General features: G+C 36.0%; 2 protein-coding genes and 2 long non-coding RNA genes across 5 annotated transcripts; 1 reads left to right on the top strand and 3 right to left on the bottom strand.

Moving 5' to 3' along the window:
- Positions 1-310: 310 nt before the first annotated feature.
- On the bottom strand, positions 311-1,714 carry lwr (ubiquitin conjugating enzyme lesswright). The gene is made up of 5 exons (XM_089852912.1): positions 1,563-1,714; positions 1,101-1,191; positions 956-1,039; positions 629-891; positions 311-551 (listed from the first exon to the last, which is right to left on the bottom strand). Exons 2-5 carry the CDS (start codon positions 1,164-1,166, stop codon positions 485-487), a joined length of 480 nt encoding a protein of 159 aa, XP_089709038.1. The 5' UTR covers positions 1,167-1,191; positions 1,563-1,714; the 3' UTR covers positions 311-484.
- A 134-nt stretch (positions 1,715-1,848) lies between these two features.
- LOC149623710 (uncharacterized) lies at positions 1,849-3,429 on the bottom strand. Its single transcript, XR_016374841.1, has 3 exons — positions 2,406-3,429; positions 2,241-2,310; positions 1,849-2,177 (listed from the first exon to the last, which is right to left on the bottom strand). It is a non-coding gene; the product is annotated as an uncharacterized LOC149623710 (long non-coding RNA).
- A 300-nt stretch (positions 3,430-3,729) lies between these two features.
- Positions 3,730-5,305, top strand: LOC149623709 (uncharacterized). Of its 2 annotated transcripts, none has more exons than XR_016374839.1 (3): positions 3,730-3,849; positions 4,002-4,068; positions 5,022-5,305. It is a non-coding gene; the product is annotated as an uncharacterized LOC149623709 (long non-coding RNA). The 2 variants fall into 2 exon arrangements; XR_016374840.1 differs by lacking the exons at positions 3,730-3,849; positions 4,002-4,068 and adding exons at positions 4,356-4,424; positions 4,571-4,901.
- A 618-nt stretch (positions 5,306-5,923) lies between these two features.
- On the bottom strand, positions 5,924-13,210 carry LOC149623708 (sucrase-isomaltase, intestinal-like). Its single transcript, XM_089852905.1, has 23 exons — positions 12,060-13,210; positions 11,614-11,852; positions 10,795-10,931; positions 10,555-10,726; positions 10,301-10,397; positions 9,970-10,082; positions 9,783-9,905; positions 9,585-9,716; positions 9,351-9,515; positions 8,841-8,969; positions 8,665-8,773; positions 8,465-8,579; positions 8,230-8,366; positions 8,133-8,167; positions 7,802-7,918; positions 7,522-7,652; positions 7,372-7,456; positions 7,246-7,308; positions 7,060-7,190; positions 6,908-6,993; positions 6,727-6,776; positions 6,507-6,659; positions 5,924-6,131 (listed from the first exon to the last, which is right to left on the bottom strand). Exons 1-23 carry the CDS (start codon positions 12,274-12,276, stop codon positions 6,000-6,002), a joined length of 2,868 nt encoding a protein of 955 aa, XP_089709031.1. The 5' UTR covers positions 12,277-13,210; the 3' UTR covers positions 5,924-5,999.
- Positions 13,211-13,261: the final 51 nt, after the last annotated feature.

Below are 13,261 nucleotides of genomic sequence, written 5' to 3'. Positions count from 1 at the left end.
GACCCCCCTCCGATTTAATTTTTAAACTGGTCCAGGCAATTTTTAAACTGGTCCAGGCAATTTTTAAACTGGTCATTTGCCCTGTGCGACCGCCTTATTTCCCACGCTGTCCACGAGACTATGACGTAAGTAGGGCTTTGATTCAGTTCAGTTTCATTAAAGCGGGAAATTGAAAAATATTCCTGAACTGAAGTAACTTCCTGAATATCCATAGCCCACTCGATCATGTTGTCTAGAATAAAAGCGCGCGTGCGCGCCTTACTTTTAAAACTGGAATAAATATTTACACAAAGATTGAATAATGCGTAACTAGAGAATAATAAATCCAGTATTTACACTTTATTATTAAACGAAATGTTACAGCTGAAGTATTGTTTAAATTTAAATGAAATAAACCAAAAAAGTTTTGTTTCTTGGACTACAAACACGTTTGTGAAACAGTTATTAAAAGACGAAATTTTCACAAAAACACCGAGTTCACCAATTAATCCTGACAAGCCATAGTTTTAGCTTGAGCCCTGACCCTTTTCTCGTACTCCAATCGGTTTTGACTTAAAAAAAGATTAATATAGTATCGCCAAAATTTCATATAGGCTTAAAGGAAAAATCTCAAATGATTTAAATTTACCAATAGATGGTGTAGGCTTCAGCCTGAGCAGGATCCTTTATGTTTGGTTCATTGAGAAGATCCTGAATTCCGAGTAAAATCTGCTTGATGGTGATAGCTGGGCGCCAATCTTTTTCTTCATCTAGCAAAGACAAACAAACTGTGCCAGAAGGATAAACATTTGGATGGAAAAGAGGTGGTTCAAATTTGCATTTAGGTGGTGTGGATGGATAATCATCCTTAAATATCATTCGCAACTTGTACAATCCATTTTCCCAAGGTGTCTATCAAGAAAGATAATATTAAATTAGAATTAACTATTTTAGTTATTATATTAAATATACTTACTCCCTTTTTCCCTGGAATGGCACATTCCCAGTTCATGAGATTGAGAGTTCCATCAGGGTTTTTCGTTGGTTTAGCCACAAATCCCTGCAAGATCAGTATTAAAAATATTGAAATTATACTCTTAAAATACAGAAAAGTTACTTACAAATGGATGGTCCTTTCTCCAGGCCTTTCTTTCCTCAGCCAATCTAGCACCAGCAATTCCCGACATTCTTTGTCACTAAATCACCTACAACCTTAAATATTAAAGTTTTACTTATTTAAATATTAATCATTATTTATTAGCTACCCTTCCCAATTCCCATTTTACAAATCCATAAGGGTGAGGGTCAAAGGTTCAAGCGGGAAGAGTTGAATGCATTGTGAAACACGTACTATTACCTTAATTAACAATAAAAATCATCAGGTTTAATGACGATTTTATCTAGTCTACCTACTCTACAAAACTGCCACTTCATTTTAATGAACGTTTACCCAATTAACAAACTGTTAAAATAAATTACAAAATAACAAAAGACAATGGACCAAGGCTTAACAAAGTTTGACACTGACTATCATTCATTTACATTGCGACAATGGATTACTATGGTTTCGAACGATTACTTACTGAATATACCATCAAATCTTGTAAGTCTAATTAAATTTGGCTTATTCCAATTAAATGGAACAAGTATACCGGTTTGAAACAATAACGAAACGTACAATAGCCCCGTAACAGTTGCTTAAAAATCAGGAAGGAAGCTAAGTATCTGGCAAGTATGATGAATGGAGTGGAAATAAGTTCTATGACACACCATAGAGTTGTTAAACAGGAGAAGCAATCTTTAAGCCTATCGTTCTCGTCTTTTCTTCCATATACAGGCAGCTCCCTGCCTTTGACTGTATTAGACTTTATGTAACAATAGCACGGTCTGCCATCTCCATATTAAAAAACTTTCCAAGTATTTTTTAAGGCGCTTCTGATATAATTTTTATCCGATAATAAATCCTTATTTACAATAAAATATTTTAACTTTTCCAAATTATCGAAGTTTTTCGAAATACAGTATAAAATATTGGCTAAGACAAAAAATATTGCAATAGTTCATTCAATGACGATATTTTCGATGAAACTACGCTTTTCGAGCCATCTTGAAGGCCAGTTGAAATTCCAGGGTTTGCGAAAGTGAGACTACCTACGATGCTCTGAAGAAACGATATTATTTGCTTTACGACATTCATCCTAAAATGACATTTTTATAGCTCTAACTCTAATCAAAGCGTTTCGTTGACAAAAGTAACTTACAAAGTTTGTAAAACACTTTGAAGAAGTCCTTCAAATGCAGTGCAGATTTGAAAACTAACATTTAAATATACTGAAAATTAAACACATAATCTTATTGTTACATTTGGAGCGAAAACCACTTTGACTAACAACGATCTAATCATAAGCAAGCGAGAGTTTACTTACTTATTGATATGAAAATAAAAGTCTTCAAGTTTTCCATGGTTTTCAATTTGAAAAATATCTTAATATCGATGAACTTCAAATTATTTAACTAAGTTAAATAAGAAAATTGTTTTCGTGGACATTGGGGCGTGGTCAAAAATAGCAACTTGGTCATTTAGTTGTTCATTACAGTTTCACAAAATCCGAACATGTTATTTTTACTTGTTTTCCGCTATGTCCCAAATAGATATTGTGGTACGTGTCAAAGGTTCATTGACTTTTCACATATTTCTTCCTATCATTAATTGATTAAAATGATGGACTATCCAATTTATATTCACTTCCGCTAGGAAATTCACATTTCCGCTGTACAAATATTACACCTGTCAGATCACCACGCGTTTCTGGGTCTATAACCTCAGTTCAACCGGATGTGATATTTAGTACAACATCACAGTTATGATTATGGTATTTTTTTCTTCAAGTATTAATTAATTGTACTTGAAGCAGTGAAATATCTGCGAACTCAACGGCAGTTCTGGACTTGTCAAAGTAATTAGGATAAAAAAAAGTTCGAACATCCAGATAGACACCAAGACTGTTTTTGTCTCTAACTTTATCTCTCTGAGATACTATATCTCGAATCATGAACTCATATGAGTAACAGATCCAAATTTAGTGTGTTTATTACGCACTGCAGATTACGACACCTTCAAATCTGAAGGTTATAATAAATAAATAATATAAGCTTCATTCGTCCCTGAATTTTAAGCTCATCTTACTGATCCTCTCATGTGGTATCATCCACATTTTGAAATGTAAAGTGACATGGTTTTCAAAAGGGATTTAGATAAGTTTCATCAAGAAATTGTACAGGTGACGCGGGGAATTCTTGTTGCGCATCTATGATATATTTATAAAAGTGGGAGGCGCTTGAGTCATTTCCGTTTACGGATATGAGTCGCCAGCTTACAAAAGTCCCCGACCAAATTCATCCTTATACCGTTGAGAAGGGAAAAATAACTATCCTCCGTGTCACCTCTATAATATATCCAGGCTTCTAATTGCCTTTCCTCGGTATGACAGATCGTTTGATGCTTAAATTGCGGGTTTAACACCGAAACTTCAAGATATATTCTTTTACTACGCCGAAATTTAGATCACTCTATTAAAATATTCCAATTCGCGTCGAATAGGGGTTAACGTAAATCGAATTTACCGGAATTGAGTCCGGAAGAACATGTTCGACTAAAACAACATGTGTTACAATTTTACCTTTTCCGGTCACGTGCGACACAAAATCAGATCCGAATAACTAGTGTGGTTTTACGATATTCATTCAAATACCAAAAAGTCACCGATCTAATCGTCCACAAAAGCAACTCTTAACTTTTTGGTTCGCTGTCCAAAAACGCCTGCCTACAGAAGATGATGAACTTCGCGTATACGTCGGCGGTTGTCGTTGGTACGATATGACAGACTTTATGAAGTTTTTCTTTTACCATTAGCTTTAATGGTTAATTGAAACTTTAGTGATTATTAGTGAAATTGCGTAGAACTAAAATTTACGAATGTGTCTCGAGAAATTAGAAATTAATTAAAACTTTTAATTTTTAGCATTTCTTTGCATCGCGGTTGAGGTTGCCCAGGCAGGTGAAATGATCGGAGTAATTTTTCAACTTTTGTAAGTATAATCATCGTACGCGTGAAGATTTAGTTGGTTATTTCCTCCACGCGCATTAAGTAGGAATTTTAGTTAGTTGTATTTTTCCCGGGGCAATTAAAAGTGCAAAAACTCGATTTCAGCAATAACCTTCTTGGCGGTGGTGCCATGGAAATTATCCCCGCAGCCCTGGGTATTTCAGATAAAACCTCGCAAGTCATTACTAATCTATTGCTGGAGTTTGAGGATATTCTTCAAACAACTATCACTTATCTACAAGATATTCTGAGTATCATAATAAAGGGGCAAGAACTCGAAGAAGGAGAAATATTTCCATTTGGGCCAGGAGGGACAGAAACGGAACCGCAAACAGCGCGGTAGAAAAAGCTTTATATCTTGGCTAATGTTAACGCAATGCAACCTTTTTTGTATTAATTTCATTCGAGTTACAATAAATATTTATTACAAAATATAAATATTTATGTCATTAGCCAAGATATAAAGTTCTTTTGTAATTTTGCAGGTGATCCTCTAATTCTCCTGAACCCGTACTAACATCTTGTCAGTATGTCTTACGTGGATACATCACGTGATTCACGTCCTCGAGCTTCATTAGTAACATTTATGGCTCGTGGAATTCTCATGACATACAGCGAGAGTTGTTTGTTATGGATATCTATTTTTCCAATGGGATCTTAGCACGAAATATTAATGGGAAGTCATCAGGGCCGTCTTACCCATTGGGTCTAATGGGAACTGGCCCTTGGGTCCCACACACACAGAGCCTTGTATGAAATGGGGAGCCGACTTAGCCCGTAGTTTCATCTTCCTAGTTAACGCTGTTTGGGCTTTGGGTTGGTTATTTGTTAGTCAGTCAGGTCTTTTAGATTTCTTACTCTTACTCTTAGTAACATATTTACTCTTGATAGTACCGTGTTAACAGTATAAGTTAATGAAAATGATCAATATTTCAGCAACAACCTGCTTGGCGGTGGCGCAAACATTGCTGTACCCGGTGCCTTGGGTATTTCAGGAGATACTTCCGGTCTTTTGCGTAACGTACTTTTGCAGCTCGAAGACACTATTCAATCCTTCATCACTTTTCTGCAATCTATCTTAAACACACTAGTGGGACAAAACACTGGGCAAAATGTAGGACCAGTGCAGTAATAAAAACTTCACTTTTGCTAATATAAATATTATGTAACCTTTTTGTAATTCATTTCTTCTAAAATAAATATTTATTGTTTAATTTAAATATTTTGCTTGCCAAGTTCTCCCATATATAAATCTTTTCATTACTAAAGGGTGTATGACTATCCCTTTAAAAAAATATCTCTTTACAAAAAATATATATCACATCAAACCCAGTCAAAACTAATCAATCGTTAACTATTTCTTCCGTTAATCTTTTCCACACATTCTACATTCAAAATGTCCCGAACTCACTTATAATTCTAAGGGGGTGGGGCGCCTGACCCCCGGGCGTGAGGCTTGTTGGGGGCGCAATTGAGTTAAAATATTCCCCCTTAGCAACATTTCCTGTTCCTTTTTTTCCGACCTAAGGGGGGGGGCACATTATCACGGCCTCCGAGTGCAAAATAGCTCAATCCGGCCCTGGTTATAGGGAGCTAACAATTCTGACCCTGAAACGTCACACCCTCCTATCTCTTACTGGAGTTTCATCCCCCCTAACGGTTGGAAACAGTATTCTACGCGCGCGAAAATGCCAACCAGAGGGGGGCTGCGTGACGTCAGACTATCTCTTCCCCCTAGCCAGTTGTTAGCTCCCTATAGTCCTATTTGCCACCCATCCAACCATACGAAAAACTTGGGGATCGAGTAAAAAGCGGCCGAGTAATTGACAGGCTTGATCTTCTAAAATAAGTAGTGATTTTAATGATAATTAACTATAAAATTGTAAAATAAATAGTCTTGTATTTAAATAAGTATTATGTTTCATCTGGCAATGATCTTGGGTCAGTATACTCGGCTCTCAAACAAGAGCCTCCCGAACTCCATTTGATTGTCCACACCGACGTCGCGTCGTCAGTTAAATCGACATCAACATTCAGCAATAGGATCTAAATTTTACTCAGCAATTGAAACTCACATAATTTATAATACTCACAAGCAAATAGAAAAAAATAGAAAGTAATTAGAGCGCGGGGGTGATTCACGTTGCCGCTGAGTCAACGAAAAAAATATTTATTCCCCGTGAATACTAGAGCGAGTGCGTGGGCAAACCGAATTACTATGCCTCTTCCATCAGTTCCATGTAACTAAAAGGTGCATGCGCTCTAAGCGTTTTATGGGTCAACCTCCCGATACAGTTATGGTAATATTAGAGCGCTGATTGGTCGAACGAAGAAACAGAAAGAAACCGTGACTTCTCGTCATTCCACCCACCCCCAAGTGCCTTATTACTTTCTGTTGTTTCTATTTGCATTTGATTTTACCTTGTGATTCGCGCTGTAATGATCAACTGTGCCGGGTTTGTCGTTAATGGTCACAGATTGAGCATTACCACAATCATGAACCATTACTTTTGAAATAACGATTTTCCCTTTAAAGTCATTATAAAAGTCGGTCCGTTGAATATTAACTTCACACTAAATTTAAATACACGTGTACTTGATAAGCGTTTAAATATATACATAATTTAAATTTAAAACTTACCATAATATGGGTAAAATTAAAGGCCAAGTATCGTGCAGTTTTCAATGTATCTGCAATAAGAACATTACTCAGATTGATAATTTCAATAACAACAGAAGGGGTAAGCATACCCCACCGCTTTGTGGTACACTTCTCTCGAAGAGAAATATTATATACTTCTGATAATAATAAAATGGCTTACCTTTCGATTTTCCGTCGTCCCAAAACAGAAAACCAGAGGAATGACCGTTAGTAGGGAATACCTTGAGGATAAACGGTTCTTCTCGGCTTTTAAATGGTTGAAATTATATTTATTTTAAGATTCCTTGGAATTTTAAGTGTTATTTAACATACTTTCCCGCGATATTTTTTGTTAATTCATCCGAGTGGGAGGCAAAAATAGTTCCTCCTCGAACAAAAACCGGTATATCTACAATTTCACCCACTTGGCTGTACTGTCCAGTTGGGTAGGTTACAATGGTACTCTGAAAAGTAGAACTCTCTTGGTTTTGAACAATGGGTTTGAATGATGAATTTTACCGTTAGTTTTCTCATCCTGTACCACGTGTCGTTGGGAAAATAGACATCCATGCTTGTTAGCCCCTGTAAAATTTAAGCTTAAGAGATTTAGTTTTTCCTCATACTGAATAACAGTAATGAAACTACCTCTTCTAAGACAGGCGCTATCATGATGCTTTCACCGAAAAGAAATTGTTTATCTATGGAAAAAACATTTTCATCGTTTGGATATCTGAAATATTATTATAAGATTTGTATTTATTTAAGTTAATTATATTTGTTTTTGATAATAAATACTCGTAGAATAGAGGTCTGATGACAGGATCTCCGAACAAATGAGATCGATAAAATGTTGTGTAAATATAAGGTAATAGACTTTTCCTCGTTGATAATGCATCTTTCCCATTTTCGGATAAATTTTGATCAATCTAAAATAAAATTACATTTAGTTAAAAAAATCCATTTGTTGTTGAAAAGAAAAGATTAATAGAGTCAAGAACCCATTTAAGGTTTGAGAACGTATGAAGGCCTTCTGTAAGTTCTGAGATCTCTTTTGGGTTCTTCAATTTGTACATACTGAATTGGAATCCCTGACGTCGACTTTTATGAACGGATAGAAGGCCGCCAACTGTATCCATCTTTTACAAAGATCGGTTTGGGTTAATTTTCCATCACCGCAAATTTGGGTTCCAACCTGCAAAGTTTTATATTTAAAAACTCCATTTTCTTAAAAAATATAACAAAACAAAAAACATAGAAGCGACACTCAGACTTCTTGTGGTGGCGCGATGATATTTAAGGATGTGAAAGGATCTTGTATCATATCTCTTTATTGACGTCACAGTAGAGAAGGGAATACCTTGTCAGAGTGTTGCTTCAATATTTTATTTAGCGTTATTACAACTTACGTATGGTATACCGAACAAACTAAAATCCAATAACCCTGAAATATATAGTACTGATAAAATAAAAGTTACGGAATACTTTCATGATCAACCAACTAACCCACAATAGTTTTTCGTAAACCTTCCCACGAACGTTCTTGGGAAGGTAACCACTGACCAACTGGATTTCCCGTTTCTTTGTCCGGCGTTGATGATTGAGAAATAACGAATGCTCGTTCTGAGCGATCGTTAAAATAGCTAAAAAACGTAAAATGTATATTTTACTAACGTAACAATTGTCTTTTACGACTTAGTACAGCATAATATTTTAAAATTTATTTAAAAATGATACTTACTTCACTGTTGCTGCAACCATTCTCATTCCGTACAAGTTATGAGCTTCGTAGTGCAACTGGTCTCCGAGTGTAGCGGACATACATAAAGAACCATCACTAAGCTTTCCTATTCCACCTTTCAAAATAACCCTACCATTAGAGCAAAGTATACAAGACGCTGTCAAAAGTCTCCAGAAAAACATTTTATTAAGCAGTATTACCCGGGACATACGGTGGATTATCCCACTCGCTATCGGGACATTGTAAAGTCCAACAGTTTTCACCCTCACACTTTGTATCAGTTCCATTGCTGAAAGGTTCGTTTCCTACCTATTTCATAGCCAAGATATTATCTATAATTAATACAAACTAAATTAAAATTCAAATACTAAATTACCAAGTACACTCCATCGAAAACTAAAGATTGTCGAAGGTTCTTCATAAGTGTCAGCCACCAAGTTCGTGTTTCAGGTTTCGAAAAATCAGGAAAGGCCACTGTTCCCTGACTACCTCTCTCTGGTTCTCTCTATGCCATAAATAACTGTGATTAGTAACATTCATAAGCTTATCATACGTCCATAAGTATGGGTCTAAGGAATATTTCCTAAGAGCACGAATCCTTTACAAAACGGTAGAGAGACGTCTCGTGGTGGTATGCTTCTCTTGGTCACGGATATACTGGAAACAGACACGAGCGCCTACTCTGATCTCCAACTCTATCCGTAACCCGACTCGACTAAGGAAGAATATTGCAGTAAACCTTGTCTCTATTACAATCAAGTCTGAAGGAGAAACATTTTAACGAAGATGTCGCATAGTCAATGGCGATACTGTAAGCCTTAAGGTAGACCCATACTTACGCTTTAAAGGTTTATGTAGACAACTAATTGGGCGCGATTATACTTACAGTTCCCAGAACGTACTTCTTCAGAAGAGAGCTATTCGTTTTACAATCTTCAATTGTAGAATCATCCTCAATCTGGGCCGCCACTTCTTCTGACCATTTAGTAAATACGTCAGCTTTTAAACCGCTTTCGAAGGCGTTGTACTCTTGCGTCGTTATTGCTGGATCCTTAAATGAAAACGAATAGTAACTTCAAGGGTTCATTAATTTCTAGAAACTAGATAAAGTGAAACTTACCAGCGTCATGACAAAATTGATTCCATGGGTTTCATGCAGAGTCTTAACGTACTCAAATATCCCATCTTTGATATGTTGTTTATCAAAGACTTTGCCGTTATCCCAAAGTATAGGGTCTAAATAAACCACGTCCTTTTAAACATAAATTTATCCAAATTTAAAAGTGATTATTTCCTAATTTTAAATTTTTAATCTTACCAGTGGTATAAGACTTTTAACTTTTTCAACAACAGCTTTGAATTCTACATAATCGTAGCTTATTTTAGGCGTGATTTGAAATCCCAATGACCAATATGGAATGATAGCCGGTTTTCCCAGAATCTAAAATATCAAAACAATAATCATTATAATTGCTAATAATCATTACTAAAGTTCATTAACTTACGTCGGAAGATAACCGTACAGCTTCATTCGGAGAGTTTCCAAGGAAAAAAACAAATTTTAAGCTTCCACCGATTGTTCTAAAAGTTATTCCAGGTGTTGGAAGCAAAACATACTCTGAAAAGTATTCAATGAACATCTTAAGAAATAAAATAGAAGCGACGCCAGGAATCCCTTTCTCCAAGTCTCCAAGGTATAAGGATATAACTTTGAGATGTGGGTGGGTACTCTAGTAAGTTCCGCCCACATGTATAAGAACTATGGCGGTGCTCAGAAAAAGAATTCCCCGTGCCCCTTTCATATTTTGCCGAATTGTTTTATTAGTCCTAACTTACCAATAGCGTGGGTATTATCAAATAAAACCGAATGCGCTTTTCCAGATTTTTCCAAACATAAATAAAAGGGATGAAATCCACCAAAATTTGCCTTTTTCTAAAAGTTAAATCTCTATGAAACAATGCCTGAGTCAAAGTTACCCGAGAACTTTCAATGGTAGAACAACATGGCTGCCATATTGGCAAGCGTGCAACGACCCATGAGACTAAGAAACGTTCTCAAGTCTTAAAGGCGTTCTTAGCTACTTTCTTACATTAACCATATCGGAATTGCGAGAAAAAATCGTCCATGATTTATAATCCAATTTTCTCTTGAAATGAGGGTGGTCATTTTCTCCTAACCCGTATATATTCTCCGAGGCTAAATGCGTCGATATTTGCAGAAACTGTTTTTCCAATATTAATCCATTCATACTCGAATCCCATCTAGAAGTTTCATTTCAACTTTTATCGCTCAAATAAAATTAGAAATATTAATCTATAGAAATATTTACATTGTTTCATTATCGTCTTTCCTTCTTATGACGAAATTAAATTCAGTCGCAACTTCATCATCCACAATGACTTCGTAAATAGGAGTAAATGGAAGGGATGTTGGTACGCTTTGATGAGTAGAATTGTCAAATGAAATCTGAAATATTTTTTAATTGGGCAAAACAGTTGAGCATTACGCAAACTGTAACTTTAGGCATTTCAACTTATGCAAGATCAATCAACTATGTATCGAATTTATTTATTTGATAGCCATATCTTTAAAAGACAAGACGACGCCAGAATTTTATATTTATGTAAAATACAGAATATTTCAAATTTTAACCATGTATCCAATATTAAAAAAATACGACAAACTGAGTTCAATAACTGGTACCATAAGTTCATAATATATGTACCATAAGTTTCTCGCTAGCTACTGAGAACTTGTCATGAAGTGATGTAGGTGAGATGTCTTAGATTGTCGCAAAGTGACGCCTGGTGAGGCGCTGTCAAAGATTTACTACAAACTAAATAGGAAGATGGACTGCAAAATTAACCGAGTATAGTTAATTCTCGCTTGTCGTTCTCGAACTAGCTCTCAGTAAGTCTCTATCATTACGAAGCATAGGAGGTGTCATACTTATGGAACATATCTTATAAACTTATGGTGGTATCACCGGACAGATTTCTCATATCTTTTTCTTTAATATTGGAAAAAGCTTCGCACGATTTTTTTATTTATTTTTTTTTTTTGCATTTGTGTTCAATTTGTTTCTCAAAACAATTAGCTGAGATATAGATTGGGAAACCATCAGCAACAACAATAATAATAGACTCACTTCGAACGCTAATTGATCACTGTATTGATACCACACTTTGAATTGAGCTTGTAAGTATGGTGACCCAAAGAGAGTGACATTGGAGAAGTATCCAATTGGAATTATAAATCCATCCCTGTTAGTTATTTTGGGTCCAGTCACAACATAATTGCTTTTTTTGGGAAGAAAGCAGCTTGGAGCCATCGAAGCTGGACTCCATTGGCAGCCTTTTTTTATACATTCGTCGTATGACGGATTACCTAGAAAGGTAAGGCTACTTCTATTAAATATACGCTACGAGTAGGCCAAGAATTGTAGGGATCAAAATATAAACGTGTCTGATTTAAGCTACGTCACTGTTGAAAATTTTCAAACAATTCGTGCGTCACATAGTTTTGGTTATGTTTTTACAGATCAGCTCGACTAATAAGCAAGTTTAAACTTAAAATTCGTTCAAAACATCTCACCCATAAAGGGGCATTCGATTCTGTCCGTTTCACCAACCGGAAGTTCATTGGTTTCTTTCTTCATAGTTAACAGAACAGTTGGTACAGTAACGGCCACAGCGATTAAAATTACACTTAACACAACTATAATTATTATCTTCTTCTTTCGCCCGTCATCGCTGAAATCCGTCAATCCGCTTCCGCTAAGACCGTAACTTCGACTTGGACGTTCGTCCATTGTACTACTTTTACTATTCAATTAACGATAACGTCAACCACTGAGGCAACATTCGCGACCTTTATGTTTTAGATGAGGTTTAAAATAAGATGAGCGTGAGCCTCAGGCGGATATGACAAAAATTTCGTTTTTAAAGTGATAAAAAACTATATATGCCTATGAAACGTCAATCATTTCTTATCGGCTGTAAATACCTCGGCAACCGGGATTGTACCTACGAATTTTATCTTTTCTTTTTTTGATAATAAGATAAGGCGTTGAAGGATAATTATAATATTAGTTTCACCATTAACCCATATAACTCTCCAGAACGTTATAAAACGGAAATAGATTGTCATAGACCATTTAGGAAATTACATACAGAGAAACCAACACACAGGGTCGATGCCGCCATTAGGGTACTCTCTCTCTTGCCTAGAAACATCGCTAGAGTCAGTGCGAGTTGGCTAGCCTCGCACGTGGAGGGAACTCGAGCTACGTCTGGCGTTGCTTCTTAGCGCGAGGGTGACTACTTTAATAGAGAGATTTCGATTCGAAAAGTGCTGCCAGAGCTGTAGTAAGACTTAGAACGATCTGATGTACTTCTCACTCAACTTAAATGTCTCACCCTTGTGTTGGTTTCTCTGTATGTATTTTACGAAATGGTCTATATCAGTAAACCTAAATACCTACGTTCTCAGGTGTTGTATGGGTTTTTTGTTTGACTTGAATGTCGAAATCCGTTTTGCAGGGTTGGTTGAATGAAGTACCTAAGAACACGCTTATATATTTTATACATTAAAGCAAAAGTTTATATAATAAACTTTTGATTAAAGGGATTAAGAAGTAAATGAAAAATACTTGACACTCCTCGGTTTATGGTCGAGGTGGTAATTTATTCGACTTGAAAGTCGGCTCTGAGGACCTAGAGTTAGGAGTGGCCTCATAGTACACTTTAGTCAAGGTCAAGTTCACTGCGGGGATTCTTTAGAAATCTCATTTTAAG

The sequence above is a fragment of the Phalangium opilio genome, unplaced genomic scaffold (genome assembly GCF_054372755.1).
Source record: "Phalangium opilio isolate 3A_F unplaced genomic scaffold, DU_Popi_V2 ptg000113l_1, whole genome shotgun sequence".
NCBI classification, from domain to species: domain Eukaryota; kingdom Metazoa; phylum Arthropoda; class Arachnida; order Opiliones; family Phalangiidae; genus Phalangium; species Phalangium opilio.
Note: the sequence above shows the minus strand (reverse complement) of the source record. Positions and strands in the feature narration are given on the sequence as shown.